The following is a 15,725-nucleotide window of genomic DNA, read 5'->3' as shown; positions in this document are numbered from 1 at the left end:
TTGGTGTCAATTGAGCAAAAATTGTGGGAGGAGATAGGTTTAAGAAGTTTTACAGTTTTTGAAAAAAACAGAGTGATGAACTTCATAATTTTTAATAGGTTTAAATGTACAAAAGTTTCTTCAGTATTGGGGCTACAGTTTGATGAAAGTTGTGAAGTTGTAGCACGTATGGTTGATTTGTTATGAATTTTCAAAGTTTTGAACTTTAGACGCTTGCTGTAGCGCCACCATCAGGACTATTGGCTTGAGTTTACAGCTGAGGATATCTGGCATGAGACTGGACCTTTGTGCAAAGTTTGGTGAGTTTTCACCCATGGGAAGTATGATTTCCTCGGAAGAAGAAGAAGAAGAAAGAAGAAGAAGAAGAATACCTAGGACCCTAATTAGGCTATATGACCTGCACCACCGTTGCATGACCAAACGTAGCCCCTTTTTAGCAACTGTCTTTTAAAAGACACATTGAAGCTTCAAAGTTCACAAGTGGAGTGTTTACTGACATATTTTATGTCATAGAACAAAACCTGAAAGTCCCTTAAGCTTGTGTTAACCACAGACCTTCTTTCAGGCATCTAACCAAAAACCCATTAAAAAACCCATTGACTGAGGGAATTGAGGAAACAGGAGTGCGAAAATGCTAACTCGTTTCTGGATTCTAGGACTTATTCCTTGGGCCTAGACCCACTTGGTACCCAGGCAGCCCTAGCATAACCCATGTGAGGCCCACTTGAGTAGATCCATCTATGTGGGCATTTGGCATGGGGGCTGGAGGTTGTGAGTGGGGATATGCAATTTTATTTTATTTTTGTTTTTAATTTCCATGTTGTAATTCTTTATGACGCTAGCATGATGGAGCAAGCATGATGGTAGTTGATTTTCATTTTTAGTTTTATAATAATTTATATTTTTCAATAGGGAGTGGGAATGTGTCATTGTCAGCAGTGAGTCAGCCATTTTAAGAGGATAAGGGTAAGAGAGGCACAAAGGCCAATGTTATGTATTTCATTTTGCGAGATAGGGGTAGATTAGTTATTCATGATTAGCAGATATTTTGCTAGCAATCAGTTCACACAACTTTGCTTGGGTATCTTCCTGCTGACTGTGTAGTTAGCGTTTATAAATCTGAAGTTCCTGTACCCTGCTGTTTCTATAAATGGACATGGGCCTCCAAAGATTTGAAGTTTTTGAATTCCTGACAGGTATAGGCAGTAACGCTAAACACCAGCTAGAGATACGTGATTCATGACTCTTGATGGTGTGGTCTTGAGTCTCTACCATGTTGTCCTGGAAGGCTTAAGTAATTTTCCTTTGTCAACAATATAGACCTGATAAATTCTCTTAACAATGGTATCATTATTTATAACACACCTCTGGTCTTTAGTTATGTGAGAAAATATCTAAATATCCCCTTTGTTATTTCTGCTTGGTCCCCCTGACATTGAATCCGGATCAGGAGTATTGGCATTTCCAAGGACCTGTCAGATCCTGCTGACCTCTTGATCTCAGATTCTGTAACATTTTTGAGCAAATTATCTGATTTTAACATCCTGCATCAGTATATTTTCAAATATCTCAAAATCTGTCACTTTGTAAAAATCTCTTTTAAAGAAGAACAAGATCTGTCTAAAACTGTCAGCACTGAAAAATGCCATTGGCTCTGCATTGCCAAATCTCTCAAGGGAGTAATCTCAAAGATTTATATTCGTCTGCAGTGTTCTCCTCAGTTTATGACTCCCTGAAGCTATTGAAGTGACACAATCTGGGGGTTCATTTAGTCCTGCTGATTGGACCAAGATTTGCAGTGGAATTCTTTTAAAAATGTACTTCAATTCTAAACATGAACAGAATTTGAAATTTGTCCGTCAGACTGTTTCCCCAACAACTCAAACCTCTGTGATAAATGTAAAACACACAAAGATACATTTATTCGCCTGTCCTGGTCATGTGATCAAATCCAGACATTCTGGATCCATTCTGTGATTACTTGTAATGAGTTTATACAGTCTACTTCATTTTAAAGCTCAGACACAACTCGACTACAGAGAACTAGCGACAATGAAAGCCCTCTGCTGCATCTCCTCACATTGCCTCAGGTTGCCTGTGTCTCAGCCAAAAAGTTGCACATGAACACACTGCAAAGACTACAGATGATGGCCAGCAAGCACATATGTTCTGTGCCCAGGTGAGAGGAAATACCACTCCATACCAACAAAAGGTGGTAGTCTGTATTCGTCATTCAAAAATGGAAACCGGAAGACTATCTTGATGCTAGTTAGCCAGTTAGAACATTAACAGCGCAATTCTATGTTGAAAGAAAAGCATATTTACCATGTGCCAGTGAACAATAACACAAACCATCATGAAACATTTCTGCTAAATGGCTCAGTAGTTTAAAAAAAATATTACATTATATTTTGGTCTCACATCCTTGACCCTAGCTCTTTGTTTACTTTCCTCACTTCTGTTTCTCTTCTCTTCTTCTTCTTTGTGCACTGAGATGAACTTCAACATGCTGAATTGCACCCCCCCCCCCCCAAAAAAAAACAAACAAACCAAACCGTTGACTAGCGCAGATGAGAGCCAATGGTGTGGGACACACCACACTGACAAGGGCAACAGATGCTTACCGATGGCCCAACATTGACAGACAGCTATGGGCTCAGTGTGTCAGGGCCTTTACCTGCTAAACCATACTTTGGAAAATCTTTTTGACACAGATGCCAAATCCCTGTTAATAATCCTCCTATTTCTAGCTGAAAAGTGCATCTTGCTACAATGGCCTCCACCCGGTCAGCATGTGGATATTGCAGATATCAGCTCTTGTCTCTCTGGAGAAACTGACCGGTGACCTCAATCATAAATTGGACATATTTTGGAGAATTTAGACATCCTTACATTCCTTCTTACAGAGACACTGACTCACTTGTCCCTCATCAGCAATGACTAAGTATTTGATCTTCCCCCTTCTATCTTTGCTGTTACATACAGTAGTTTACATGTGTTGTAAAATTCCAAAAAAGATTTTTAAAAAATTTTTTTAAAAAGAAAGAAAGAAAATTGTGGGACTTAGGCTCTGTCCAACAATGCAGTTAACTAAACAAGTAGAAACAAAAAGAATCTAAGACATTAAGTAGTTCAAATTAAAATATAGAGATAAAATATTTCATAAATAGAATATAAATTAACGTGATATAAATGTGTGTAGTTGCAATAAATAAGCAGAATGTAAACAAGGGTGTAGTGAAATGCGTATGAATAATGAAAGGTATAAATATAAAACACATAAATACATGTAAAGAGTTTAATAAGTATAGTTTTTTATAATTCTGTGTAGTTTGTTCTTGTAAACATACAAAAGTTACTTTTATATTCAGTCTTACTCACCAATATATATTTTTTGTATCTATGAAGCTCTACATTTTGAGTGCACTTCTTCCACATCAAACATTTAAAAAGCCAAATGTTAGGCTACTATTTTATCCCTAATATAGCCTAGTATTAATATATTATATATGGTATCAAAAAGGGTTGCAACGGTACCAGATTTTCACGGTACAAATAACCATCTCACAAAATATCGTGGTTTCAGGGTATCACGGTATGATTTATTATCAGTCAGAGTAGCCCTGTAAGAAATGAAAATTTAAGGGTTATTTTTGGTTGAACAGACATTTTTTTTACTATAATTAAAAACCTGAGACTATTTTGTCATTGGAAGTACTATGTGTAAAAAGTCTCCCTTTTGAAAATAACTCAAATAAAAGTTTTTTTTTTTTGTTTTTTTTTCAATATCGTAGATCAGCAAATGTACACAGTACGATAACTGTCAACTTTTATATCACGGTATACCTTGAAACCATTATATTGCTGCAACCCTAATACGAATAGTTTTTTTTTTTTAAATATTTGAATCATATTTTTTCTGTATTAATGTGTCTTGTATACACTAAAACACAGCTGATGCCCAGTCCACAGAGACATTAAAATCTCTTTTACTGAACCTGAAGTAGAGATAAGTTGCTGAAATATATGGATTTTTTAAATAATTGATACAGTTTTTGTTCATAGTGGCCTCTTGTAACATGTGATATCAGCATTTTGCATTCATCCTTTTTGAAAATGATCTTTTGGAAACATGAAATTCTAAGTCATATAAGCATCAAGTCTGATTATGGTGATCTTTCCCAGTCTTTCTTGTTGTGGAGGGAGGAGAGAGTAGATGAGGTGAAGTTCTTTACACAGGAACACAACATCAAGCTATTGCCAGTGATGTTGCGTCCTCACTTTGAATTTCAAAAGCTTAAAGGGTGATGCACAAAAAGAAGAGGTGAGGGTACGCAGCGTGAGCTGGCAGACAATCGATTGAAGTCATCCACGGTTCAACGACTTTGTACACTGTGTGATATCCAGTACTTATGTTGTTCAGATCTGAGAGTGGATCACAGATGCAGACTTGCTGTCTGTCATATTTGATGACATCTGCATCTTAAGAAAAGCACATGTTCAGGCCCAGTTTTGCTCTGATGGGAAGTTTATACTCTGTGGGTAATTCTGCATTCTATACTCACCATCACATTTGAACCCTTCTGTAACAGGAGATGTTGTTGATGCTTTGTGTTTGGTTACAGATGAAGTAATCTACGTCTAAATGAGCAAAATGGAGCCTTCCCACACTGCGCAGGCCTGTGAGCTCTACAGGACTCCACCTTGTTGTACTCACCCACTTCCCCTTCACGGCCTGAAGGCAGGAAGAGAGGAGAGGCAGAAGAGGAAGAGAGGCAAAGAGGGCTGGGCTTGTTGCTTTCATTTAAAGTAAAAAAAATACAGAAGTGAGAAGTTCAGCAGACACCCTCAAAAAAACACACAGAGGGAGAAATAATCAGAAAGACACGACTCAGAATAGAAAGTAGGTAAAGGGCTACATGCAATCATGGCTCCTTGGACGAGGACCATCACGGAGCGGTATGGTGTAGGTAAGTCACTCTGTGCTCACCGTGTGTGTGTCTTTGTTTGCACATACATGTTGCTACGGTATCTCTTAGTTATGGCGTGATGGTAGACTATCCGTGTTGTGAAAAGAAACGAAAAAAAATAGATGCCCATCACTTCCTACTTAACAGGATGTGAGCAGGTGCTAACGGCTTCACAGAACTTTAGGATGTACACATCAGATGTATTTCCCGCAACATACTTAAATCCAAAAATCATATTTACCATTTACCCTAAATGCAACTCAACTTATAAGTGCTACAGTGTAGGAGATTATGAGGGGGATAAAATCATAAATCATCATCCATCCTGAACTGATAGAAAAATGAGTGGCAGTTGGTAGGCAATTTTTATGCATTAAACATTACGCAGCGCATAAATGCAGACGCAAGAAGATGAATTATTCCTGAAAATGACAGTGTTACGTGCAGAATGACTGATTTTGGCACCAGGAACAAATCCTAGATAGTTAAGGAGCAACTACTCAGTACAATCTTTAGTTTATCTGTAGTATGTGGGTTGAATATGGCCGAGCTGATCAGCATGTGTTGCTGTTAGATATGCGAGACACACAACTTACCATGAATACAGATTTCTGACGTCTAATACAAAATGTAAGAGCAGAAGTTCACTGGCCTGTTGCAGACGATGCATTGATTTGTCACTTACTTGCAGTAAGTTAAAGGCATATAGTTTGTGTTGTATACGTAAGGGAAAACTTTTTAAAGTTTTTAAATTCTTCCGTTGCTTTATAGCTAAAAGACTGAAAGTGACAATGGCAAGGATTTACAGAAGCCATTTGAATCAGTCACTAATAAGATTACTAAATGAAGTGTTGTTTATCTACTGTATCTAGACTAAATTTCTTCCTGTGCTGTGTAAGACTACAACACAGGAAGTGGAGGAAGAAGGAAGGACTTCTTTTTTTTTTGTACCTCGTAGCTACACATCAGAATAGGGTACTGTTGTTGAAACCGCATCGTGTTATAAACTGTACACACCTCAGTTTTCATTTTGAAAGACTAGGCTTATAGCTTTTTGCAACTGAAGTGTTGGTCTAAAAATAGTGTACCATATACTGTCACAAAAATGATGTTAATTAGCAGTCATTTTGTAGCTGTGCAACTGCTTGTCAAGAATAGGATGGAGCAAAGCAAGCCTGTGAGCTACTGCAGACAGTTAATGCAGGTTTCACTGCTACACTTACTTACTGCAACAAACTGATACCCAATGCACAGGAGCTGCTGCCAGTGCTCTGCCTACTCTTTTGCTCTACCAAGCTACCCCTGCAATGCTAATTCCTACTGTAAACATGTTACCTGTACTGCTTGTACTCACATACAGTAAATCTAAGGCATTTTGTTTATTAAATCCATCATTTCTGGGCTGTTGTGTTTGTATATTATTTCATTTTGTGTGTATTTATTTCATTTCATCTATGTTTAAAATCAAATTGTATTCCATCTTAATTGATAATATCCTGTATTGCACTTTGCATTTCCTCTCTTTTTGAAATGTGCTATATAAATCAAGCTACCTTGCCATCATGAGAAGCTGGAACTAGACACGATTTGGCATTTTTACGTAAAAAAAAATGACTTAAAAACATTTGTTAATCGCTTTTGAAAATAGTTTCAATGTGGTTTTCTGTTAGCATCGTTAAGGCCCAGCTGTTACTGAAATCATTTCGGCTCCATGTAACTTTAAAGGTCCAGTGTGTAAGCTTTAGGACTTTGTGGCGTACAGTGGTGAAGACTGCAAATTGCAACCGGCTGACACTTCACTTAGTTAGAATTCCTACAGTGTTCATTGTTGAGGAGCTTTTTATCAGGAGCTGAATTATCTGCAGAGGTCCAGGTGATTTCAAGTTACACATTGGCCTTTCTCCTACCTTGTCTGGCATGTCACAGCCGGCACACTTGCACAGCACCTGCAAATTTGTGCTCATCTTTCTTTTTTTCGGAGAACTTGTTGTGTGCTCACCTTATTTCTGATACAGACATTGAGGATGTTTTTAACACCCGGCCAGCATTTGTATTTGGGGCACATGTAGGTAGTAAATGGGATGAAAAATGGGCCCCATATGGGATTGTTGACAGGTTCCATAATGGCTCGATGCCAATTGCCCACACGGATGGGTTACCCATAGCTATTTTGGGCCCATACCCACCTGGTATCCAGGTAGCCCTGGCATAACCCATGTGGGGCCCACCTAGGTAAACCCACTTATGTGGGCAACTAGCATTGGGCCAATATAGAGCCCTTTGTCAGCCCCACAGAGGGCCCATTTTTCATTTTTTGCATGAGCCAAATTATCCACGGTCTCTTTCTCTCCAAAACAAATGGACCAGGGATTTACACCATTAAAATCACTGAATAAAGCAGTTTCACAGTGACAAATCAGTGTTTTCCACCACTGCTAATTTGCTTTGGAGCTGCTAACTATGAGCCAGTGTTTTGTTTGTCCAATCTGGGCTACTGTAGAAATATGGCAGTGTAACAAAACGTATGTATTGTATCATATTCATGGGTGTAATGGTAGCTGATGAGGTGGGTGTACTACTAGGTAGATGGGTAGGTTGGCTGAGGAGAAGGTGGGTACACTGTCCTATGTATACCAGTGGCTTTTTGGTGGAGGTGGGTATACCCTGTATACCTACGTATACCCTCCACTACATCACTGATTAGCCTCATTTCTGCTAATATATTCCCCTAAATCCAACACACTGGACCTTTAAATCATCTTATAAGCAAGCTGACCTGCTACTTGTGTGCCCATGTGAATGCATTTTTAGTGCACCGAGGAAGCCAAGGTGGTGTTGACAAGAAATATGTAGGCAGGAATAAATTTCCATGTTTTGGTCCTGTTGTCACTGTGGTGGCTGTGGCAGTTTGACAGCTGATCCATGCTGCAGTTGTGGCATGAGCTGAACTATTTTTAACTTGTGTTTATCTATAAGTAGCTTTCCTCCATTGATACACTAAAGTGTCACTCCTACACTCCGTGCACGGTCATGAAAGGTCCTGTTGTTTCCATGCTGGTTTTTGTTTCTGTAGCTGTTTAGCCTGAAACCTGCACATGGCAGATTGACTGAACTGTTGCCAAGGTTACCACGGAACTGCTGAAGCTAGCTTACTGCTGTGCTAATCATACAGTCACTGCTGCTAACATTAATCACATATTAGCTCTGCACAGTTGCTGCTTGTGTGCTTGGGACTTTTTTTTCCCCATTGTGTCACCATTAAACATCTGTCTTAACTTTTAGTTAAGTGGAATTTTGCCGGCAAAGGAGAGAAGCAGCTTTCACTGGAGGTAGGAGACACAGTCCAGATCCTGGAGGCCTGTGATGGTAAGAATATCTCAAAATATAAAAATTATACTGTTATTATCACTCATGTTGTATGATGCCCATAGACAGCCTTTTTTAACATGTTCACCATGAGTTAACATTTAAAATACCCTGTGCCAATGTTTAGCATCTAGGCCTATGCATGTAGCTTGTCCTAAAACCTTAAAGTCGTATTTTTTCCCCTATAAACCAGCTGCCTTAAACAAAATGAAAAACACACTAAAAATAACAAATACTAATAGGCCCAGTTACAGTTTTGATAAACTGTCACTCACATTTTATGTATTTTACATTATAAGATAATGAGAATTTAAAATAACTTGCATGATAAATAAATACACAGGGTGTGTACAGGTTCTTAAAAAGTCTTAAAATGTTAATGTTACAACAGTACGGCCTTAAAAGTCATTAAATAGTCTTAAATCTGAATTTGAGAGGTCTTAACTACTACAGACATTATATCTAATTTCATTTATCCATTTCTTAATTTCTTCTGATGAAAATGTGTGAAGCCTTTCTTGTAAAAGCCCACATTTCTAATGTCATTTTACCTCATACTTGCACTTACCTTTTGGCTAAATGTAGATTGACTTAACTTACTCTCATAACCACACTCTTACATACTTACCCTCTGCACAAAACCACATACATACTGTACAACTTGCCTGCAATGATAACCTCTGATGCTTAAATAGTTTTTTGTCCAAAAATCTGTCTTTAATTTGGTTTAAAGCTGACTTGAATGGGTCTGAAAAAGCATTACATAAAACTGTCTGATACCTGTAGACACTCTGCGACTGTTGAGTAATTATCAAATCAGTTAAAAAATTGTGTGCACCATAAAGTGCTTCAGGGATGACATTTCTCTGAAGGCCAACGCGGAGGTTAGCTCTGACCTGGTTCCTTTGTCAGAAAGCCTCCGGGATTTTTCTGTTGGATTTCAGATTATTGCAGAAGATGAGCTCTGTGGCAAACAAAAGTTTATGATCCTTACATGTTTTGTTCAGTGAGATAATCTCCACAAATGAACACCCCTGTTATGATTTTTGAAACCTAAATGCAAACGCCAAAAATAAAATCCTAACATTTGGCTATAAACGAAATACACTGCTGTTTGGCATGATGTCATTCTTTAGTCTCATTTAGCCACTTGTTAGCATCCACCTTTTAGAAGGAAAAGTTTAAAAAGTCAGGATTAGGATACTTACTGATGTAGACTCTAAAGCTTGTGTTAACCACAGAACTTATTTCAGGCATCTAACCAAAATCCCATTCAAAGAATCCATTGACTTCAAAACATTTCCCGGTTTTAGGACTCCACACAGTCTAAACACTTCCATACTGTGAACACCAAAGGCTTGCCTATGTAGAGATGTCAGTGTGGCAGTAAGGTGACAGTCAATTTATCTTTCAGGATGGTACAGAGGCTACTTGGTCAGGAACAAAGCCCAGCGGGTAAGAGCTCATACACACATCACCTGGTTTTTACACCAGACTGTGCATCACATTGATTTTAGCAGAAAGGTGATAAAAACACATTCAAGTGGGAGGTCTTCCTTTCTAGTTTTGTGGATAGAAATGTGAAAGCTAGCACTGTTTATTTCTTTCATCTTATTCATCTCCTCCACATGTATTCCTCTCCAGGGAGTGTTCCCCGCCAGTTTCATCCATCTTAAGGAGGTCATCATTGAAAAACGAGGGTGAGTGGAATTAAAAAAGTTTTCATCTGACTCAAAAACTTTTTTTAAAAATTTGTTATGTTTTTGTGTGTGTGTGCGACTACAGAGGCGAGGAGGTCGTGATGTCTGCAGAGATGCCCTTGGTGAAGGAGGTGACCACCACGTTGAGGGAGTGGGGAAGCATATGGAAGCAGCTCTTTGTGGTAAAAAAAACAAACAAGAGAAAATACTTCGAGATGAATGTGTGTGTGTCTGAGTTTAACAGCATACATCTACCTGTCCAGGCCAATAAACAGATGCGTGTGACGCAAGTCAAGAGGCTGATGTGGGAGCTGATGGAGTGGCGTTCGCAGCTCCTGTCTGGCACTCTGCCCAGTGATGAATTCAAGGAGCTCAAGCAGAAAGTTACCTCCAAGATCGACTATGGCAACAAGTATGTGTGCTGAAAAACAAAATCGCCTGGTCACACTTTAATATGCTCGCTGTTTGAAGCAGATCTTTGTTAACAAGCTACTTTTTTCCTGTCTCACCCACCTGCTCTTGTCTTTCTAACCACATAATTCTCAGCAACATCTCCCCTCATCCCTTTCCTCTCTGCTCCAAACTGTCAGTCCTCTGTCTTCTTCCCTTCAGCATTGACGCCTCCACTTGCTACTTTTTTTTGTACAAGATGTGTTCATTTGTACTCCTACTATCAATCTCCCCAATCCTCACCTGAGCTCTCCTGTGCCTGGCAGGATTCTGGAGCTGGACCAGGTAGTTCGAGATGAGAATGGGAACATCCTGGACCCAGAAAGGGCTAGTGTCATCAGTCTGTTTCGGGCCCACGAGGAAGCCACAGCCAAGATCAACGAGCGTATCAAAGAAGAGCAGGTAAGGAAAAAGATGCGAGGGCAGAACCCAGCAGGGAGCGGGCCACACGGAAACTTTCATGGGGCAGAGAGAGAACGTAATGGGTGGATGTTGTAATTACAGTTTAATTTATTTGGCAAATTCTTTAAACATTGCTGTGATATGACAGCACTAAACTTTCCCACAGATTTGTGTATCATGGAAGTTTCCCTGGGAAACTGTGTGATCTCATTTAGTGTTTTTATGATACTGTCAACATAAGAATGCCATGGACTAAATATTTTGCTTGCCACTCATGTCTGCTGGTCAAGCATAATTAAGAATTCTCTTCATTACAAATTGGCTTGACTCTATTTCCACCCCTGCACAGCCTTTTCTTATTATATTCATTAGTTAGAAGTGAATGTACTCTCTTATGAATTTCTTATTCTATGACTTTCCTCTCTCTCGTAAACCCACAATCTGGATCCTGCAGCTGGTACATCCCAGAACTCAATAACCCGCTATTATTGATTGTTATTCCAGCCAACCAGATTCATCGGGACCTTGAAATGAAAGGTTTTGGTTGGCATTTTATCCTGTTTAACCCTCGTCCCAAGTTAACCTCCCACAATTAATGTCCTCTCCTGCAGTCCAACGTCCAGACGGACCACAGTGGGATCTCAGCAAGGATCCAGTCTTCCCCCACTCACAGCCTCTACGTCTTTGTCAGGAACTTCGTCTGTCGCATCGGAGAGGACTCGGAGCTCTTCATGTCTCTCTATGACCCCATCAAACAGACCATCATCAGGTGCCACTTGTCCTTCTCTCTTAGCTGTAATCCCTAGCCTCATACAGTGAGCTTCAAAAGGTGTTTTAGTACATGCTGATGTTTTCTTTTCGGTTGATTTTAAGGATTTGAAGCTCCAGATTCAAACGTGTCTCTTTTTTGGCTTCAGATAATGAACTAATTTTAGCCCTGAAGGTTGGCAGATTTAATTTAACTCTCCCTTTGTGCGTTTAATTTAATTTTGGAGTGTAGCATTGAGTCACATCAAGATAGAAAACAAGTAAACTCTGTCTATCACATAAAATGAGACTGTAGGAAACTTCAGATAAGGTGGGTTTAGCCCCTACATCCCTGAAAAATGCACGCACACACACACATGCTCTAGCCCACACACACTCTCCTCCCTTCTCTCTGGTGTCTATATACTTCTCCTTCTCTCGCATCTTGTCCTCTCTCATCCATTGTTGAACTCCTCTAGATTAGAACAACGGGGTGTCAAAAATACGAATAAAGAAAACTAAATTATAGGGCAGCAGATACTGACTGGCAGTGTTGTGTGGTGCCTGACAGTGCTGATGCTAAGTCCTGTCACTCACTGTCATACTGGGTGTATCTAGGTCCCAACCACAGCAGCTGGCAGTATTAAGATAGACCAGGATCGATTGTGTTTTTTTCAATATATCCACCACTGTTTGTCTCTGATTTTCTTGGCGTTTGCCCTGGATTCGGATGTTTTTCTGTTTAATTTTAAGTCTGGGTGATTGTGTCTATTTCTGTATTGTGCAATCGTGGTGATCTGATCACTAGGAGACAGGGGAGTAGGAAGGGGTGAGGGGAGTTATGTCACATCAGAAATAGTCACACTTTTAAGCTTTTTGTAAGCAATACAGTTAAAGTTACCGGAATAAACATCTATTAACGATTGTACACATTTAATTTGAGATAAAAATCTATTTAATAGAAAAAAAATGTCTCATCAATCTCTTTCAAAAGTGTGTGTCTCTGCTGGGTGCAACAATATCACAGCATCATGATCCGTTTAACAGTATTATCTCACCTTTAACATCACAAGCCAAATCATATCCATTACGTTAAATACAATTACTGAGCGTAGAGTAAAGTTTTGGTAGAGCAGGCATGTGGAGAATGAAAATGCTGGGTGTCAGATTCGTGACAAAGAGACGGCAAACTGGTTTGAAATGAAGGACTTAAAATTCACTCGTCACTCAGGCTGATTAGCAGGGCTCAGTGGGCAGACAGGCCGATCCACCAGCAACACCTCTAAATCACAGTAGTGTGCAGATTCTAGAGATTACTTGTAGAACATCGTAGTTCTGACAGCAAGCAAGTTAAAATCGCCTTAATGTCAGCATGGGAAAAACAGCATTGATTAGCCCTTCAGTTGTTGGTTTATAAGCCGATTGCCAGTTGGCACAAGTCTGCCACATTTGCTTGTTATGTGTGTTTGATTGGTTAAACGCTTGGGTTTTTATTTTCATACAACCTGTCCCCTTACCTTGTCAGGAATGTTTTAAGAACATTTTCTCAGTTTAGATTCATCCTGCTGTTCCAATAGACACTCATCACTGTGTCTACCTTGCTATTTATCTTTCTCTTCATCCCTCAGCCAGTGTCTGGAAGGTGATTGAAACCTTGAACTTCATTCTCCCAGAAATCATTTAATGCCACATTAGTACACTGCATACAGTATTACTCATGTACACCAGACAGGCTGCTCTGTGATCCTCTCCCAGAAACCACTAAAAGATGAGGGAAGCAAACACTCCAGCTTTATCTGGACTAAGCACACACTCAGTCCTGGACTGGACAGATAGCGTTTCTATCTTTTTGATTCATCACCCCCTGAAGGTGGAAATACACATACCCAAAAAACAACATTTTATCTTCTCAAGTAGAGTGAATCTGGAGCGTTTCAGTCAAGGAGAATGAGATGATCTTTACAGTGACAGCAATTTTTTATACTTTGTGCGGCTGTATATCAAAATCCTGTGCAGAACAATAACGACAACAACTATTTTCTGTGCTTTGTGCAGTGAGAATTACTTGGTACGCTGGGGCAGCAAAGGATTCCCCAAGGAGATCGACATGCTCAACAACCTGAAGGTTGTCTTTACAGTAAGTGGCCACAGGAGGGCACTATCACACTGTTTGTTAGCGCTACAGAAATGAATGGCTTCATCCACTTGTGGAAGATCACATTGTTTTGTTTTCTCCCTCACCCTTTTTCCCATTTAACCTTCTGTTCCCCAACTTCTCTTTCCTCCATCTGTTTATTCTTGTATCTCTTATTCCCTCTTCCACACCGTACTTCTTTTACTTTCCTTTCTGTCTGTTCTCCTTTGCCTGTCTGTGTCCACCAGGACTTGGGGAACAAGGACCTGTGCAGAGAAAAGATTTATCTAATCTGTCAGATAGTGAGAGTGGGCAGGATGGACCTGAAAGAGACAAACAACAAGAAGTGTACTCAAGGCCTGAGGCGGCCATTTGGGGTGGCAGGTACTTGAAGATCAGCCAACGCAATTTTTTTTTTTGGTCAAAGGTGCTGCTAAATTGCTAATCCAAGTGTTCAGGCAATGTGTGAAGTATTATTTGTGGTTACTGGACTTAGGTGTATTGCTTTTAGTCGCCTCTCTCTTAAAGCTACAGTGCATTTGCCATGCCAAATGTCAACAGTTTAGCCAACAATAATAGCCTTCAGTCGTCTCCTCAGTCTTTTGTTCCCTAAAGGTCAGAGTAGTTTTCTCTTATTTGTCAGCTGCTGCTGCTGCTGCTGCAGATATTATCGCCCAAATTTACACCTGGGAGCTGACCAATACAACAGTCATCTTTTGCACAAACAAAGCTAAAATATTGATGATGACCATCCACCACTTTTCTCCCTACCCTTGGGGCTATTGTTTCTCCAGTGGCGCTAGAAAGTTGCCTATATCCTCAACTGACCTCAGAAAACAGCGATCAGCGTGTATAGTAGGGCCTGTGTTGCTAGACTAGAGAGTGTGATAGAGATTTATGTACAAAATGTTCACAGCCGCTGTCATCGTTGACTGATGTGAATCCACATCATGAATTCTTCTATAGCATTTTCTTTGATTTTGTCATCACAGACGCATTTGTTTTCCCCTTTCTTGGCAGTGATGGACATCAGTGCTCTCATCAAAGGGAAGATCGAATGTGACGAGGAGAAGCAGTATTTCATCCCTTTCTTCCCGTATGTCCTATTTTTCTCCTCTGTTGCTCACGAATCCTCCCTGTAATTAAATAGCAATATTGCAGTTTTGTGTGTGAAGGTTTCAGCACCTGCATGGTTTTGAGATTAAACAGCTTTTCTGCGCTTTGTGCGTTTTTTTTAATGTTTTTATTTTTTTGCCTCCAGGGTAGTTGCTGAGAATGACTTTCTCCACTCCTTGCTGAACAAAGTGACAGCGTCACGGGGAGACAGTGGTGGACAAGGTACTGTTGTGCACTTACACGCTTCTCTCTCTGTTTCCTAGCGTGTAAACCATGTGACTGGGTTGCCAAAGGTAATGGTTAACCATATAACCTTCATTCTGGCTTCTCTTCACTGGTTACCAATACAGGCTGATAATAAAGCCTTGCATGGTTTTGCACCACCTCACCTATCTCAACTAATTACACCTTATACACCAGCATGTCTTCTTTGCTCTCTCGATGCTAGTCTCCTGCTCGTTTCTTTAGTGAACAACAAATCAGTTGGCTTCAGAGCATTTTCCTCCGGTGCCCCTTATCTCTTGAATGGCCTTCCATTACATGTTTAGGGTGCACGTTCAGTAGTTTTGTTTTTTTGTCTGTCAGTGTGCAGTATACGTCACGCTGCTCTCCTGCTGCGGACCCAGACCCAGGCTGAGTCTGAGTGAGTCGTAGGCAGATGCCTGGAGGTAGAGAGGCTCCGAGATAATGTTATCTTCTGCCTTTTGCTTGGAAGTGGTGAATTCACAGCTCACAAGAACTTAATATGACGCAGTCTCCAGCTTTTGTTTGATATCTTGTGTCAGCAAAAAATGTTATGCATATATCTGATCCATCGTTAGCGTAGCAAGCAATAGTTTG

At 40.0% G+C, this 15,725-nt stretch overlaps 1 protein-coding gene across 1 annotated transcript in view; it reads left to right on the top strand.

Annotated features, from left to right (window-relative positions):
* The first annotated feature begins 4,792 nt into the window (after positions 1 to 4,792).
* LOC126389464 (dedicator of cytokinesis protein 2-like) overlaps positions 4,793 to 15,725 on the top strand; it is a 148,815-nt gene continuing 137,882 nt past the window's right edge. The window contains exons 1-12 of the mRNA XM_050043180.1: positions 4,793 to 4,970; positions 8,253 to 8,336; positions 9,751 to 9,791; positions 9,981 to 10,036; positions 10,122 to 10,218; positions 10,300 to 10,448; positions 10,753 to 10,888; positions 11,500 to 11,657; positions 13,691 to 13,772; positions 14,018 to 14,153; positions 14,790 to 14,865; positions 15,031 to 15,107. Coding sequence (XP_049899137.1) covers positions 4,928 to 4,970; positions 8,253 to 8,336; positions 9,751 to 9,791; positions 9,981 to 10,036; positions 10,122 to 10,218; positions 10,300 to 10,448; positions 10,753 to 10,888; positions 11,500 to 11,657; positions 13,691 to 13,772; positions 14,018 to 14,153; positions 14,790 to 14,865; positions 15,031 to 15,107 — 1,135 coding nt within the window. The 5' untranslated portion in view covers positions 4,793 to 4,927. The remainder of the gene's footprint in view (positions 4,971 to 8,252; positions 8,337 to 9,750; positions 9,792 to 9,980; positions 10,037 to 10,121; positions 10,219 to 10,299; positions 10,449 to 10,752; positions 10,889 to 11,499; positions 11,658 to 13,690; positions 13,773 to 14,017; positions 14,154 to 14,789; positions 14,866 to 15,030; positions 15,108 to 15,725) is intronic.

Source organism: Epinephelus moara, chromosome 4, assembly GCF_006386435.1.
Source record: "Epinephelus moara isolate mb chromosome 4, YSFRI_EMoa_1.0, whole genome shotgun sequence".
In the NCBI taxonomy this organism is placed as follows: domain Eukaryota; kingdom Metazoa; phylum Chordata; class Actinopteri; order Perciformes; family Serranidae; genus Epinephelus; species Epinephelus moara.
Note: the sequence above shows the minus strand (reverse complement) of the source record. Positions and strands in the feature narration are given on the sequence as shown.